At 61.2% G+C, this 15,144-nt stretch overlaps 1 protein-coding gene across 2 annotated transcripts in view; it reads left to right on the plus strand.

The window, feature by feature from the left end:
* The first annotated feature begins 5,915 nt into the window (after positions 1-5,915).
* SEMA3F (semaphorin 3F) overlaps positions 5,916-15,144 on the plus strand; it is a 29,823-nt gene continuing 20,594 nt past the window's right edge. For both annotated transcript variants that reach the window (XM_026500886.4, XM_026500887.4), the window contains exons 1-2: positions 5,916-6,430; positions 10,370-10,532. In XM_026500886.4, the coding sequence (XP_026356671.1) occupies positions 10,418-10,532 (115 nt within the window). In that variant the 5' untranslated portion in view covers positions 5,916-6,430; positions 10,370-10,417. The remainder of the gene's footprint in view (positions 6,431-10,369; positions 10,533-15,144) is intronic.

A 15,144-nucleotide genomic window follows, 5' to 3' on the forward strand; every position in this document is an offset into this window, starting at 1 on the left:
ATGGCAGGGTGCCCGGGTTCTGCCCACCAGGGGGGCTGCCTTCATCTGGGCCCCACTTCTCTGCAGGGAGTGAGGGACCAGGGGAGGCCACAGGGTGACTGTCACGGAAGGGACATTCCCCAGTCATTTGGAACTAAGTAAGTCCAGATCCTAGCTTGCAGGCCTGGCTGCAGGACCCTCCTTGGGCCCCCCTCCCCCAGGACTGCGGCCACACAGACACATGGACGGGGTGTGTGCAGCAGATGTGAGCCTGAGAGGCAGCCAGAAACCCCACAGATCAGAGCCCGGCACCATCAGCTTTGTTGGGGGCTGACCAGGTCTCCCCTAGCTCCGAGGCACAGCTCTGCCTAAGGGGCTATACCTGCTCCCCCGGGGGTGGGGCGGGGGTGCTCACAGCTGGAGCGTCACTGACTTCTAAGTCAAGGCAGAGTCTACCCTGAGTCCCTGCTGCTGCAGCTGGGGGCACTCTCTCCTCAGCCCGGCTCTGAAGGAGAGGAGGAAACAGCCAACGGGCCCCGTCTCTGCCCATCCTCAGCTCCGGGTGAGTGTGAGAGGAGGGTAGAAAGCAGCTCCCAGTCTCTGATCAGAGGGCCCTGGGCTCGGCCCCCTCCCATTCCAGGGTGGTGGTGGTCAGCTATTACCTGAGCGGAGACCTGAAGGAGGCCGTGGAAGCATCTAGTGGAAGGATACCCAGGCAAAGGGAACAGCCACTGCTGGGGCCCTGAGGCTGGAGAGGTGTGGGAGGACGAGTGACAAGGCTGTGATCCAGAGCAGGGAAACGTGAGTCAGAGGTGGGGAAGGGGGCTGGCGAGTCGGCCCTGCATGGACGTGGCTTTGACTCTCTACAAACTAGGAAACTTTGAGAACTTTGGGCAAGAGAGAGACCTGACCTGGCTTCCAGTTTAACAGGGTCTCTGTTGGTCCTGGTTGACTAGATTGTAGGAGACAAGAGCAGATGCTGGGAGCCCAGTAAGGAGGCTTGTGTGCTTGTCAGGAAAGAGATGAGGTTGGCCAAGGGGGGGGTGGTTGCTTAGGCCGTGGCTGCAGAGCTGGCGACCGGACGGAAGGTGGGAAGGGGTCACCTGATATTTTGCACGTGTTAAGGAGAAGTTGCAAGTGTTTGCTGAGGGTTTGAGTGTGGGTGTGGGAGAAAGAGCGTCCGAGGTGGCTTTATGGCTTCTTGGCCTGAGCATCTGGAAAGATGGAGCTGCCCCCACTGAGTTGGGCAAAGCCAAGGAGTGGCTGGTGGCTGCTCCCAGGTGGGCTCCAGATCCAAGGTCTTTTCCACACAGACGCTGTCTCTTAAGGCGGGCTCCACACCCCCACCCCACCCCCACCCAGTGGCCGGGGCGGCCCAACCATTACTGCCCCAAGGTTCAGCACCCGGAGTAAAGGCCTCTGCTATGAGGGCAGAGGAAACACAGACTTCCCGGCCCAATTCTTAGTGAGGAGGCCTCTCCGGAGCCAGATAAGGACTGAGCTCTAGGCCTAAGATTTGGGCTCTCCACAGGGGCTGGGCAGGCCCAAGTGGGTGAGGGATGGCTGTCGTCTGGCTTCTGTCTAAACAGGATATGCTCAGGCTGGCCGACGGTCATGGGTCACTTGGCAGCCAGCCGAGCCTGGGCCCACCCAACCCCCACCTCCCTCACCACCACACACACACACACACACACACACTGGATGAGGGGTGAGGGGTAACATGTGCGGATCTCAAACCCCTGTGTCTCCCCTCTCTTGTTCACTCTGAACTCAGAGGGACCCGGGTCCCAGGCAGCATCTCCTAGGGGCTGGCTAGGAGTGCAGGACAGGCAGCGGCCCAAGGAAACTCCTGACTCAGCCATTAGGATTGGCTTCCTGGGAGGTAATGTCTTCCCAGAGGCCTGAAGGGTCTAGAAGGAAATAGGAAAGGAATTCCAGGTACAGGGCAGCAGCCTGTGCAAAGACCAGGAGATGAGACAGTGTGGAGCCCCTGCCTGAGGGGAAAGGGGGGAGGAGGCAGCCTCCAGAAGGGAGACCTGCCCCTTGTGCAGAAAGGACAGTGTCTGAGGGTAAAGGAGGAGGCCAAGGGCCCCGGGCTAGAGGAAACTCGGCTGACGCTGGTGCTGAAGTCTGGGAAGAACATTCCTGGTCGAGGGGACAGCAGCAGAAAAGGCCTAGAGGAGGCTTTGGGAAGCAGCCAGGGAGGTGGCTTGTTCCAGCTTTTGATGGGCTCCGAGCCAGCCCCTGGGGCTGGCCGGGTGGGAGGAGGCTGAGCCAAACCCCATCCTGAGCCTGGGCTGCGGGGAACTCCTCACTGCCCCACTCCTGGTGCTGCCGGAGCAACGCCCTGCACCCCCTCCCAGGGCCCCCTTTGCAACACTCCCCCCCTCTCTGGATCCAGTTCCGGGAGGGAGGAGGGTGAGGGCTGTGCCTGGGGCAGGGGAGATGAGAAAACCAGAAAGTGGGGAAACCTGAGCCAGCAACGCTGGGGCGGGCGGGCCAGGGCTTGCTCAGCCTGCTAGGCCCGGGAAACAGGTTCCCCAGAGACTGGGCCAGAGAAAGGGGGGGCTGGTTTAGTTGCCATCTTCGTCCTGGGGGCATGGCAGGTCTCTGAGGCCCAGGCCTCCAAGTATAGCCTTCTAGATGCTGAGGCTGGAAGGGCAGAGCCTCTCTCGAGGTTACCCAGCATAGCAGGCTTCTCTCGCCCCCTCTCATCCGGACAGAGGCGGATAGGATGGATAGACAGAGGATGGACAGGCTGCAGGAGGCCCAGGGTTGCACTTCAGTCCCCCACAGCACAGCCTGGAAAAGCCAGAAGGAAAAGAAACAAGCGTGTGAGGGCAGAAACAAAGACTGGGCCGGGTTGAAAGGCTGGGAGTGTTTTGGGGAAGAACTCCAAGGTGCTCCTGCCCCCTGACACCACCGGCACCTGCGGGTGGGGACCGGGACAAAGGGGGCCAATTCCTTCCTGGTTGTAACCCTTGTTGCTGGGCTTTGTAGCATCTCAGAAGCTCTGGGAAGCTGAGCCATGAGCCCAAGAATATATGGTCAGGATGTCATTCCAAGAGCCTATTATAGGTACTCAGAGGCTATCTTGAAAGGGAGAGGGGGCTACTCCAGGAGGGGGACCCTAGAGGCTGGGTCAGAGGAGAAACCAGACCTGGCCTAACCACCTCTGTGTCGACCCTCACCTTGCGTATCCAGACTGGAACCAGGGTGGGCCATGGGAGAGCTGGAGAAGAAGCAGGCCTGGGATCTGAGCGTCCTGCAGGGGAGGGTGGGAGGGAGGCCCAGCAGGGGCAGGGGGGGTCAGCCTGGCCTGGCTGTCTCACTTCGGGTGACCCCACAGGGCATCCTAGGTGGCTCTCAGGTGGAGCTAGCAGATGAGTGGCTTTTGCAGAGGAAGACAGAAGGACTCTGGGTGGCAGGGAAAGTGGTTGGTGGGGGCAGCCAGTCCAGAGGAGCCAGGTGGTAGGACCAGGACTTGGCTCCTGGCCTCTGGGTTCTTGGCTCTTGTTCCCTCTTGGATCTGGTGCTGCAGGGATTTGCTCTCTTATTCATCAATAAAGATTTATTGAACTCTGTAAGTGCCGCGCCGGGCTCCAGCGCTCATTGCCAACCCTGAGCGCCTGTCTGGGTTGTAGGCCCTTGGCTCCACGTGGGCCCCGTGGCCTGGCCCTTTCCTCCTGGAGCCTTCCCATAACTCCTGAAAAGGCCACCCTCTTCTAGCTCCACAGTCCAATGGCTACAGGCCTCATCCCACTTCTCTCAGTCGCCTCTTCCTCATCGGTACAATGGGGACAGCAGGACCTGCTTCTCGGAGGAGCTGAGAGGTGCCTGGGGGTAAATAACCACGAACTCTGCGGGCATACAGGGCCTCCCAAGCCAGCAGCCAGGGTTGGTTTCAAGGCGCCCTTAGACCCCTACATTGAAGGCAAATTGTGGGAGGGTCTACTATATTCCCCCCAGTAATGCATATCTTATGTGCATAATAACATAAATAGTGACAGGAAATGGCCAACGCAGCACGGACACCAGACTGGGGAGCAGTGTGGATTCACTGCTGTAATAATCACTGTTTTTATTTCTTTCTATTACTCAGCCTTCTCACGTTGTTTAGGAGAGAACTGGCAATCCATCGTGGGAGCCAGGCTTTGCTATAGGTCTCTTCCTCTCCCTGTCCCCTGCCCCCCTCCGAAGGCCTCCATGCTCTAGGTCCGCCCTATGTGTCTGAGTGGGGCTCCACGGACACATCAATTGAGTCTCTTTTCTTCCCAGCCCAGCACCCTGGAGACTTTGGTAAGTCCTAACAGTTCTGCTTCGGTGACCAGATGATCATACTGGGGGTGGTGACAGGGGTGGCCAGACTATAAGACCAGGGAGACTGGGGGTGGGGGGGGGAGTGGGGGAGTGTGGAAGAGATGGCATCGGAAACCATGGTGATGGTGGTATATGCTGCATTGATAATGGCGGTGCGGTGGTCCTAACCTCTGGGGTGACCCTGGTACAGAGTCGGGGGTGATGAGGAGGGACCATTATCACAGCGTTTTAGATGAGACATAATGGAGAAGAGGGGTGCAGGCACTGTCCCTGGAACCACTATAACTCCAGGCTGGTGTTCCCTTGTTTCAAATCATCTCTGCTTGGAGCCTGTAGACCAGCACTCCAAATCTGTGTCAAGAGACCCTCGCCCGGGTGCTTAACAACCCACAGTCAACCAGTCAGTAGGTCAGAGAGAGGGATGCCTTCTCCAGGGGGTCTTGTTAGCCAGGGAGAGAAGGGGGAGGGGGAAGAAGGAGGAGAGGGAGAGAAGGAGGAAGAGAAGGAAAAATAGGGGGAAAGGAAAGAGGGTGAAGAGGAGGGGAAGGCAGAGAAAGAGACAGGAAAGAAGGGAAGAGAAGGGAAAAGAGGGAGGAGAAGGGATAGGACAGGAGAGGGGAGAGAGAGGGAGAAAAGAAGATAGGAGAGAAGAGGAAGGGGAGGTAATAGAAGAGGGAGGAGGAAGAGGAGGAAGGAGAGGACAAAGAGGGCCCATGCCCCTTGGGACCTCAGCAAAGTGCATGGGGCAGGGCTGAGACTGTAGTTCTGGTTGGTGAGGCCATGGCCTTGGGGGTTGGGTTGGGTGTCAGGTCCCTTCCTGGGATCAGGGGAGGACTTTGGCTCAGTTGCTGGGCCCTGGGGTCATCATGAGGCCATCTGAAAGCAAATGTCCCTTTTAGGAGAGGAGGCCCAGCCTATCTGGCTTCTCTGGGGGTATGGAACTGTAAGGAGTGGATCCGTGGGGCTGCTGGTTTGAAATAGGGCTGGAGGCTAGCGAATCACAGGTAGGCCTGGAGTGGTTGGACAGAGTGATGAGGCTGTGCTGCTGTGACCTGGCCTGGACTGGAGGCAGCGAGCAGGTCCAGCGGAGCGAGCCGTCCCAGGGGCTGCACCGCCACCTGCTGAGCGGCTGGGGCAGTCCTGGGTCCTACGCTGCGGGACTCACGCGCGGGGCCAGGCGCGGCCCGCAGCAAGTGGAAAGGAGTGACACGGCAGGGGGTGCGCAGGTGAGCGCAGGCTCGTTGCTCCCCGGCGCGCCCGCCCTTCCCGCCAGGGAGTTGAGTGCCGGGGTAAACACCAGGCGCGGTGTGCGCGGTGTATCCACGGAGAGACAAAGCCGGGGCGGGGCGGGGGCGCCGCCCGCGAAACCGGGGCGGGGGCGCGGGGTGCAGATTAGTCTCCCCTGGTGCGGGTTGCCCCACCGCCCCTGGAGCCCCGAGCCCAGCCCGCGGACAGGTGGAGCGGGGGCGGGGCGGCGGCCGGGCGGGTCCCGCCCCGGGGGTGGGGCCGGGCGGGGCGGGCGGGGCGGGGCCGCGCTATGCAAATGTCGCCCACGGGCGGCCAATTGCCGGCGCTCCCCGCGCGGCTCCGAGCGCCCCGTCCCGCCGGCGGCCGCGAGACCAGAGCGAGCGAGCGAGCGAACGGCCGCGGTCCAGCGAGCCCTGAGCGCAGCGCAGGGCCAGGGCGCGCCGCGAGGAGCGGCGCAGCCCAGCGCGGCCGCCCGGCCCCAGTCCAGCAAGCAGGCGAGCACCACCGGGCCGAGCCAAGCGCAGCGCCCCGAAGCCGAGCGCGCGCCGTCGCCCGCGCCCCGCGCCGGGGAATGCGCCCTCGGCGCGCCGGCCAGGGGGCGCCCGCAGCCCACCCGGGGGGAGGCGGCCCCGAGCGCCCCTGAGCCTTCCCATGGCCCGGGCTAGGGCCCGGGGCCTCGGCTGCTGACGCTCCCGAAGCCCGCGGAACCCGTTAAACCCGGGCCGCGGCGTCGACCCCGGCTCAGGCACAGCGGCGAGAGGGCTCGGGCAGGGCCATGGCCCCGGGGGGCCGCTAGCGCCGGCCGGCCCAACCGGGAGCCGCTCTGCCGCTGCCGCCGCCGCCCCCGCCGCCCGGGAGCCCAGGCCCCGCCGCCGCGGAGGAGGTGAGTGCGGCGGGAACCGGGAGGGAGCGGGCAGGCGGCCGGGCCACCCCGCGATCCCTCTGGGACCCGCGGCACTGCAACTCTGCGGAAGTGTCCGGGGCGCGGGGCCCGGAGAGGCAGGGGGCTTCCCGGGGACGCAGGGGCAGTAGGACTTGGGTGGGCGCTGTACCTGTCCAGGCTGCCCGGACCCTTATCATCGGTGCGACGTGGGGATGTGTGGATATGTGTCCTGAGGGGTCACCAGTGTGCAAAGCAACTTTTTCTCATAAGATTCTGGGTGGGTGGGAGCTCGCATGCACCCCCACCTCCACGTTCCTGCAGCGGGAGTACGGACGCCCCTTCTCCTGGCTCAGCTCTTTCCCACTAACGCCTCAGGCAGAGCTCTTCCCCTTAGGTGCGTCTGCCCTGCCTCAGTGTCCCGGTCCAGATCGTCTGCTCTAAGGGAAGCGCTATACCGGCAGCCCCCACGTGGAGGGTCCCCCAGATCAAGCAAGGCAGGAGGACCTCGAGCCCTGAAGCTTTTTTCCCAACTCTGTGCTAGCCCCTTGACCCCCAGCTGCCAGCCTGGGTTTCCTTTTCTAGCAGGGAGTCTTGCTTGGCTTAGGGGCCTGGCTGTATGTGGGGTGTAGGTGAGCTGGGAGAGCCTACTGTTAATTCCCCCATTTGAGCAGGCTGAGGCCTCAGGGGTGAAATGGGCAGGGGACTCTAGGAGCTTGGTGGGCTCACTGAGAACAGGTGGGACCAGAGAGTGTCAAGGTGGCTGGGGAATGAGGCAGGCCTGGCAGAATGGGTCAGCTAGAGCTAAGGCTGAGGTCCTGGCTGCTTAAATAACTTGTAATTCTTGAGATAAGTGCATTGAGAACACCATCCCATGAACCACGGGGGGAGGGGGGCGACCTGAAGGCACTGGTGTGTCCACCCTGGAGCTGGGCCAGGTTGGGGGTTCCTGTCCTCCTGAATTCACCCAGATTGTCTCCCAGAAGCCTCCGTCCTAGTTGCAGAGATAGGGAAACTGCATCCAGGGGTTAGGAGGCTCATCCCAGTCCAGGGGGTTGGATGGAGCTGGGGCCTTTTCCGAGGCTGCACGGGAAGTGTGCCTGGACCCATGGGGTAAGGTGTACTGGAAGGCTAGGGCACTGGGCAAGCCTACCCCTGCTGCTGACCCTCAGTTCTGAAGGAGCCAGGCCTGGAAGTGCGGGGGTGTGGGGAGAGAAGGCCAGCAGCCTAGCCTCAGTGCCCCCCATGCTCTGGTAGGCAGATCTTGAAGGGGAGGACGAAACTGAGCCCAGGTGACCTTGACTGGGAAACCCCTGATCTTGAAAGGGGGGTTTCAATCCCAGCTGTGGTGGGGTGACTCTGCTTCCTGGTCCATGGGGTGTTGGGGGAGGGGGAAGCCAAGGAGCCAGGAAGGAGCTCAGGTCTGCGGGGGTGGGGGTGGGCACCGTAGGGCTGGGGTGCTGTTAATAATTTCATCTCCGTGTTCCCCCGCAGCCCCTGCTCCTGTCTCCCTTCCATCCAGGCAGTTCTTAGCACAGAGGAGCTAACCTCCCTTCTCTGAGGCAGGCTGTTCACCGCCCCCCCCCCCCAAGCCTGGGAGGTCTGGATCAGGCTGGACGATTCGACCACCTAGCCCCCCGCCCTACCCCCAGGTGCCTCCGGACCCCCTTGTCTGGCCGCCCCTTCTCTGCACCCCTTGCCAGCCCCAGCTCTTCGGTTCTTTGTTCGAACGTCTCTCCTCCGTCCCTCCCTCTCTCCTCCCTCTCTCCTCCTCCCTCCCGCCTGCCTCCCTCCCTTGCTCCCTCCCGCCAGGCTTCTTTCCTTCTTTCTCTGCTCTCCTCCTGGTGGGCTCCCAGGTGGCGGTGGCTGTTCCTTCTCTGTCCACCCACCTGGCTCGTCTGACTGGGGGCTTCTCTGGGGCTGGGGCTAAGTGGAATGCGTCTAGGGGCTGGCAGAAGGGAAGCGACTGTGGAAATGTCCTCCCCTTCCCTCTCTCTGCCCCTCTCTTCCTCTTCTTCCCTCTCTCTTCTCTCCTCTTTTCCATCCCCCATGCTTGCCAAAGAAGGGTCCTGGACTTGGGTCTGAGGCACCAGCAGACTTGACCATCCCCCATTCACTCCTTTAAAGGGCCAGAGCATTGTGGGAGGTCGCTGTAGGGGCCCCGTGGGGCAAAGCCCTCCACCTTCCTGGCTACCTTGGGGGACTCTAAAGCTGTCCTTAGTGACCCTGACCTTGTTACCATGAAAAGGGATGCAGGGGAAATGAGGTCATGGGGCCGGGTGTGAGTCATCCTGAGCCCCCTGATACATAGGATCAAAGGTCTCCAAGGGACCCAGACTGTATCTTGCCCCCCCAAACCAGGACAGTGTTCCCCAGCTTCCTTGAGCCCCACCCCACTAGCAGGTCAAGTTCTTGAGCAAACATATGCTTGTGAGGACGTGTGTGGGCATGCAAGTGTGGACGTGTGTATATCCACAACTGTTAGTGGGGGCCTCCCAGGTACACCCGCGGGTGATGGTGGCCGCACAGCCCTTTCTCCTGCCTGCCCCCTCCCACCATAGCTTTCCATTCAGTCAGCACCAGCGTGGTGCCCCAGCAGCCTGGGGGAGGGGCTGGTTCTGGTTCTCCCCTCCCTCAGCCAGCCTCCCCAGGAGGGAGCATCTGTGATGGGGGATCTTATGGAGGAACGAGAGAGGGTCTTCCCACAGAGGGCACCACCTGGGGAATGGGCCAGGAGGCCTGAAGCCGCACTTCCCGTCTGAAGAGCCACCAGTGGTGTGCCCTGGCAGGAGAGGCAAGGGCTCGGGGGAGGTGGGTCTAGGGAGGGCCTCAGGGTCTGTTGAGTGGAGCCTGACAGATGTGGAGCCTGGGCCTTGCCTCAACATATGTCAGCCAGTGCAGGGGATTAGAAGGCCGGGGTGCCTCTCACCCCCACTCCAGGGTCCTAGAAATGGGCCCAGGGTCCTGCCTCCCATGGGAAAGGGGAGTAGACAGGGCAGATCTGGGGGATGGGGCTCATGTTGTCATTCCCTGTGCCCCCACCCCCAGTGGATCCGGGTGGGGGGGGGTTGGGAATTGGCGCTGGTTTTTGCCGGGAGGGAGCAATATGTTCCGACAACTGGTGCTGGGCTGCGTTTACCCAACAGCCAGCCTGCCTGGGGAGACAATATTTGAAAAACATAGTATCGAAACTTGGACCTGCTGGGGGTTCTGCTGGGGACACTGAGGTTGGCGCAGACCCTGCCCTAGGCCTGCCGGATATCCTAGCTCCCCTTTCTTTGCCCTCTAGAGGCAGAGCTGGAACTTTACCTGGCAGGAAGTCCTTCCCTACATCTGACCTGGATCCCTCCTGCTGTGATTTCAGTAAAAGTAGACCCTGCTATTCTTTGCCTCTCCTTTTCTGGCTGCTGTCTCTTCCATTTTAGGCTCTCTATGTGTGTCTCACTTACCCTCCACTCGCTCCCATGCCCCCTACCCCAATAATCAGGTCCAGACTTCCTTGCATTGGGAGGAGAGGATTGGCTGTAGCAGGCAGGACTGGATTCCTCTCTTCCCCCATTTCTGGAGCTGGCCGAGAGAAGGAGCAGCCCATTTGGCTGGGGAAGGGCACAAGGGAGAGAGCCTGCTGGGAACTGGTGGAAACTGTAAGATGGCCTGTTTGAGCAGGACCCTGTGAATGGAATTCAGGATGCTGGCGGGCGGGGCATTGTTTGAATCTCCAGTGGCCCCTATTAGCTCTAGTGACCCCAGGCTGCACCTGGTTGCTCGGTCTTCAGGCCTATTGGCTACACCTTCCCAGACAAAGGCAGGGACAAGAAAGTATATAGGGTTTGCACACTGGGGCATTCATGGTCCCAGGCTGAGGGTGTGGGCAAGGAGAGTTGGTAGGGTAGGATTCCCCCATCTGCCTTACATTTTCTGATATTGATTCCTCCTTCCCAGGTGTCCAGACAGCCGAGCCAGCTTCCTGGGCCCTAGGCCCCTCCCACAATGCCTGTCGCTGGTCTCCTCCTCTGGGCTTCCCTACTGACTGGGGCCTGGCCGGCCACCCCCACCCAGGACCACTTCCTCCCGGCCACGCCCCGCGTCCGGCTCTCATTCAAAGGTAAGAGACTTCCTAGCTGGTCCCCAGCATCATCTTCTGTCCACAGCACTCGGCCCGCTGCAGAGGCGACAGGCAGAAAGAGACACTTCGTGCAGCCACCTGGGTCGCCCTGCGTGTGTGGGTGGGGAGGAAAGGGACGTCGGTAACTTGCTGGGAAAGGCTAGAGAATGGGCCACGTGGACATTTCCAGGAAGTCTCCCGAATCTGGGCGCCTTCTCGAGGCAGAATGTGAGGGTCTCAGGCTGCGTGGCCTCGGGTCTGCAGAGCGCCTCCTCTGAGTGAGAGATAACTAGGGAGAGGGAGATGGCACTCCTTCCAAACTGATGTTTGTGGAAGCCCTCCCTCGCCAGTGTTCTGTGTCTGGTCCTGCCCTGGGTGGTCCCTGAGGTGGAGGGTCAGACAGTCAGGCAGAAACTGAGGCCGCAGGAAGCCGGGGGAGCAAGTCCTGCTCTGCTGAGGGGTGGCTCTTCAGGTGGGAGGGGGTCCCGGGGAGCAGGGAGGGTGCTGTGGGCTGTGAGCCGAATGCGGGCCACCGGGCAAGTTCAGGGACAGCACGTGCTATGTGACACGTCTGAGCTCCTGAGCTCCCCAATGAGCACTTTGCTTTGGGAGTCACTGGAAGGCTTTAATGACAGGTTGGGGTCTGGAGACTGAAAGACAGGTCACCCCGCTCCATCACCTTTGTGCCCCACCCACCGGCAGGTGAATACACATGGCACACACTCAGGCATCCAGATGGCTCACTCACTAGCCACTTCCTCAAAGGTGTGTATGATCGGAAGCCTGTCCCCCCGCCCCACACACCCACCCCCCGCTGAAAGGGGGTACTGGGACCTGGGGGACCTGGGGTCCCTGCTGAGTTCTCCTCTGGCCCAAGGTCACTTTGTCCAGCCGCCTGCCCTGGGTGGGGCCGATTCAGCCCTGGCTGGCCAGATTTCCGGGCACTCATATTGGGGTGAAAGGCTGGGCTGACTTTTCCTTCCTCAGGTTTGGCTGAGGTCCAGCTGCCACCTCACCATGTTCCCATGTCCCCTTGTCCCCATGTCCCCACCAGAGCTCCTCCCCTGTCCTCATCCCACCCTGTGAGTTGTTGGGGAGAGTGGGGAGTGAATTTCGGACGATGTGCCTGGAAGGAGTCCAGTGTGGGGCCTGAGGAATGGGGGAAAGTGTGATGGGTTTCGTTGTAAGAGCACCCCTCGCCCCCAGGCCTGGGAAGGGGAGAAGTTTATTCTGCTGATAATTCCACCCTTCCCCAAGGGATTTCCTTAGAGCAGGTTAATAAATCTTGAAGGGGCCTGGCCCCCCCTCTCACCTCCTTCCCAGCCCAGGGTGCCGGCACAGCAGGGGGAGCAGAGCGTCCCCTCCCCCAACAGGGGAAGGGAATGGGGGTTTGTCTCCACGCCCCTAGGACTCTGGAACCCAGACATCCACTCTGGGTGTTATTTTTGCCCTCACCCTGGAGACCCATGAGGGGAAGCAGGAGGGATAAGACATAGGGAGGTCCTCGGTATGTGCCTTTTAAACCCTCTCAGACCTCCAGACACGAAGGGCCAACGACTTTCGTTCCTGTTTTCCAGAGAGAGAAACCGAGGCTCAGGCAAGAGGAGGGCCAAGGTCAGGCAGGAGGCAGAGGCGAGGCCAGAAATAGAACCCTGGTGTCCTGGCCTTGCTGACGCCCACATCAGTCAGGTCGATTCCTTCTCAATTAGCTCTGAAGCCGACACCCGCAGTGACTAAAAGCCCGGCTTGCTGGCAGCCGTCCTGTGGTGCTGACTGCTGTGGCAGCCTGGGGTGGGACCGTAGGAGGCCTGGGGCCACCCCATCGCAGGCCTCCGTGCCCTCAGGCGCACACGCTCCCCTGCTCTGAATGACCTTTCCTGTTCCCCACTGATCCTGAGGCCCAGGTGTATGCTTCGATGTCCCTTAATTCAGCAGACGCTCGGGTCCCTACTCTGCTCCAGGCCCCATGCTGAGTACCCGGGAGTCTGCAGTGACCAAGATGGGGTGCTCACAGTCAGACTGGCTGAAAAGGCAATGGACACCCAGTTGGTCAGTACCACCTGGGAGCCCAGCACTGACGGTGCCCCCCATGCTGGATGGTCCGGACTTGTCATGTACACAGAGTAAGGCTCAGTGAGGAGCATGTCCTCACCAAGCACTTGTGGCGTGGGAATGGATACCAACACCCATAGAAACTGGGATTTCACAGCCAGGCCAGGGACTGGGAAAGGGGTGGCGGCTTCCGCTCCCGGGTACGCGTGAGAGACACAGAGAGGGTTGTTCTTAGAAGCACTGGTGGTCACTCTTGCTCTTTGCCTCAGTTTCTCCGTCTGTGCCTTGCCTGGATGTAGCAGCTGGCATCCCAGGCCCTGGGGACTCAGCCTAGGCCTCCCCTCCCCTCCCCTCCCCTCCCCTGGGTCCTTCTGTGACGGGGAGGTGCTAATTCCGGCCTGGTTGGGCCAGACCCTGCAAGCTGGAGGTGCTGGCGTGAGGGCCACGCTGTCCAGGGCAGCTAAAGGAACAAAGGCAGGAACTGGTCCAGGCTTGGGCTTGCTGCCTGTGCAGCCGCCTGGGCACCCCAGCCAGGCCTAGAGCTGAAAAGGTGTAAGGGAGCAGGGGCCCCGAGTTCAGTTAGAGTCCAGGTCAGAGCGGGGGGAGGCGGGGTGGAGGGGGCTCCTGTGGCCCAGCTCCTGAGCTTCCACGAGCAGCACAGCCAAAGTCAGGCAGCAGTGAGGGGTCAAGTGGGGGGATTTCCAGGAAAGGTGAGGTGTTCCCTGAGAGTTCATGCTTGGGACCAGAGAGCCTGGGCAGTAGGACCCTCTCCTCCACCCGTCCTGGCCTGGAATTCCCTTAACCCCAGAGTCCCTGGCCAAGCCTGGCAATAAAAAAGCCCTCCCTTCCCCGTCCTGAGGTGACCCAAGCCAGGGGGCACCGCCTCCCCCTGCAGCAGGGAGGTGTGAGCGCCCTGCCAGGTCCTTTGTTCAGCGTGGGGAATGTTTACTTTATCCCAGGAAGCCACCTCCACAATAAGCCTGGGCTGGCTTCGGCCAGGACGTGGGGCCAAGAGGTGTTTGGTGGGGGAAAGAGGTCCTGTGATGACACGAGGTGGCTGGGCTACTGGGGAAACTGAGGCAAGAGCAGGGAGATGGGGCGGAAGAGCCGGGAAGGACGAAAGTTAACAGAAATAACAGTAGGTATCCGTGATGCTAACCACGGGGTGTTCTCTCCAAGGCCTGAGGGGTTCTCCCTGGGTTTCCTGTGAGGCTTCCCGTCACTCAGGAGCAGGATGAAGCTGGAGCCTGCCTCTGCCTGATGTCTGAGCCTGTCCCAGGACGGAGAGAGCGAAGGGTGGGTTGAGGGAAGCAGGCACAGCTCTCTCCCGTGAGCTCGGGACAGGGTTCCAGGATCCCGCAGTGCTGGCCTTAGCCTTCCCAGCCTCATTTCCTAAGGAGAGGGCTGAGGTGGCCCTGGGGAGGCTTCTCGTGCCCTCTGCTTATGGAAGCAGCAGCACTTGGGTTTGCCTGTTCCTATAAATCCGGCCCTCCATCACCCCAGTCTTGCACTGACCAGAGTCCCCTAGGAAGCTCTCTCCTTTGGACAAGGAAAGCCAGGGTCCAGGAGAGGAAAGGGCTCCTGTGTCCGGAGTGGCCCTGGGATTTGGATCTTCTTTAAGTCCGGGCATAACTGGCTTGCTCTGAGGGGAAGGACACTCTGCAGGTGGAGGGCGAATGGGTGGGTGGGTGCTGGTCACTGCCTGCCTGCCCACCGCAGCCCAGCCTCCAAGCCTCTGGGGCTCATGGCCCAGGATAGTGCCACGCTTACATCAGCCACATGTGGCATCAGAGAGCCAGAGTGGCCAGGCCTCCTTGTTAGGAAGTAAAGACATTGGAGGTTAGAAGAGGTCATGGCCCGTTTACTTCACCCGAGGGGGATGGAGAGTGGGTGAATACGGCTTGGGGTGGAGGTACCTTTAGCTTTGATGGAGCATTGCTCCACCCCCAGGCCTGACTGCATGGTGGGCGTGGGGTGAGGACCCGCCCTTGCCCCCCCAGGGGCTCCCTGGCCAGCTAGGAGAGTCAGAATGAGGAGGAGGAGGAGGTAGGGTTGCGGGGAGGCTCTGAAGCTTGGAGGCCAGAGGTGGCCCCAGGGAGCGGGTCTAGGTGAGGTGTTTCTGACAGCTACAGTGGGATTTGGAGCTAGCAAACTGGGGAGGGGCCGGTATTCCAGATGAGCCAGGAGGAAGAAGGTAGGAAGACGCAAAGCATGATCTTGAGCCCAGAGTCCTGCATTTGGGATCTCAGTTTTCCAGGAAATGGGAACTGCCTTACTCCTGAGAAGGGACTTGGAAGTGGCCACTTCGGGAGTTGGGAGGTCCTGGAGGCTGGCTGCCCCCTCAGCTGGCCAACAGTCGGCACTCGGAGTGGAGCAGGCCCTGTTCTTGCCGAGAACCTGCCTGAGGCCCAGCCCGAGTCAGCCAGGTCGGGGCTGGGGGCCTTCCACCGTGGTCCCTCCCGGTCCAGCCGAGCCTCAGACGGGCCTGCCACTAGCTGGGCCTCGGCAGCGCAGGCCTTGTCTCTGGTTCCCTGGCATGATGCCTGCCCCTCCCTCCCTG

This window comes from Ursus arctos, unplaced genomic scaffold (assembly GCF_023065955.2).
Source record: "Ursus arctos isolate Adak ecotype North America unplaced genomic scaffold, UrsArc2.0 scaffold_14, whole genome shotgun sequence".
In the NCBI taxonomy this organism is placed as follows: Eukaryota; Metazoa; Chordata; class Mammalia; order Carnivora; family Ursidae; genus Ursus; species Ursus arctos.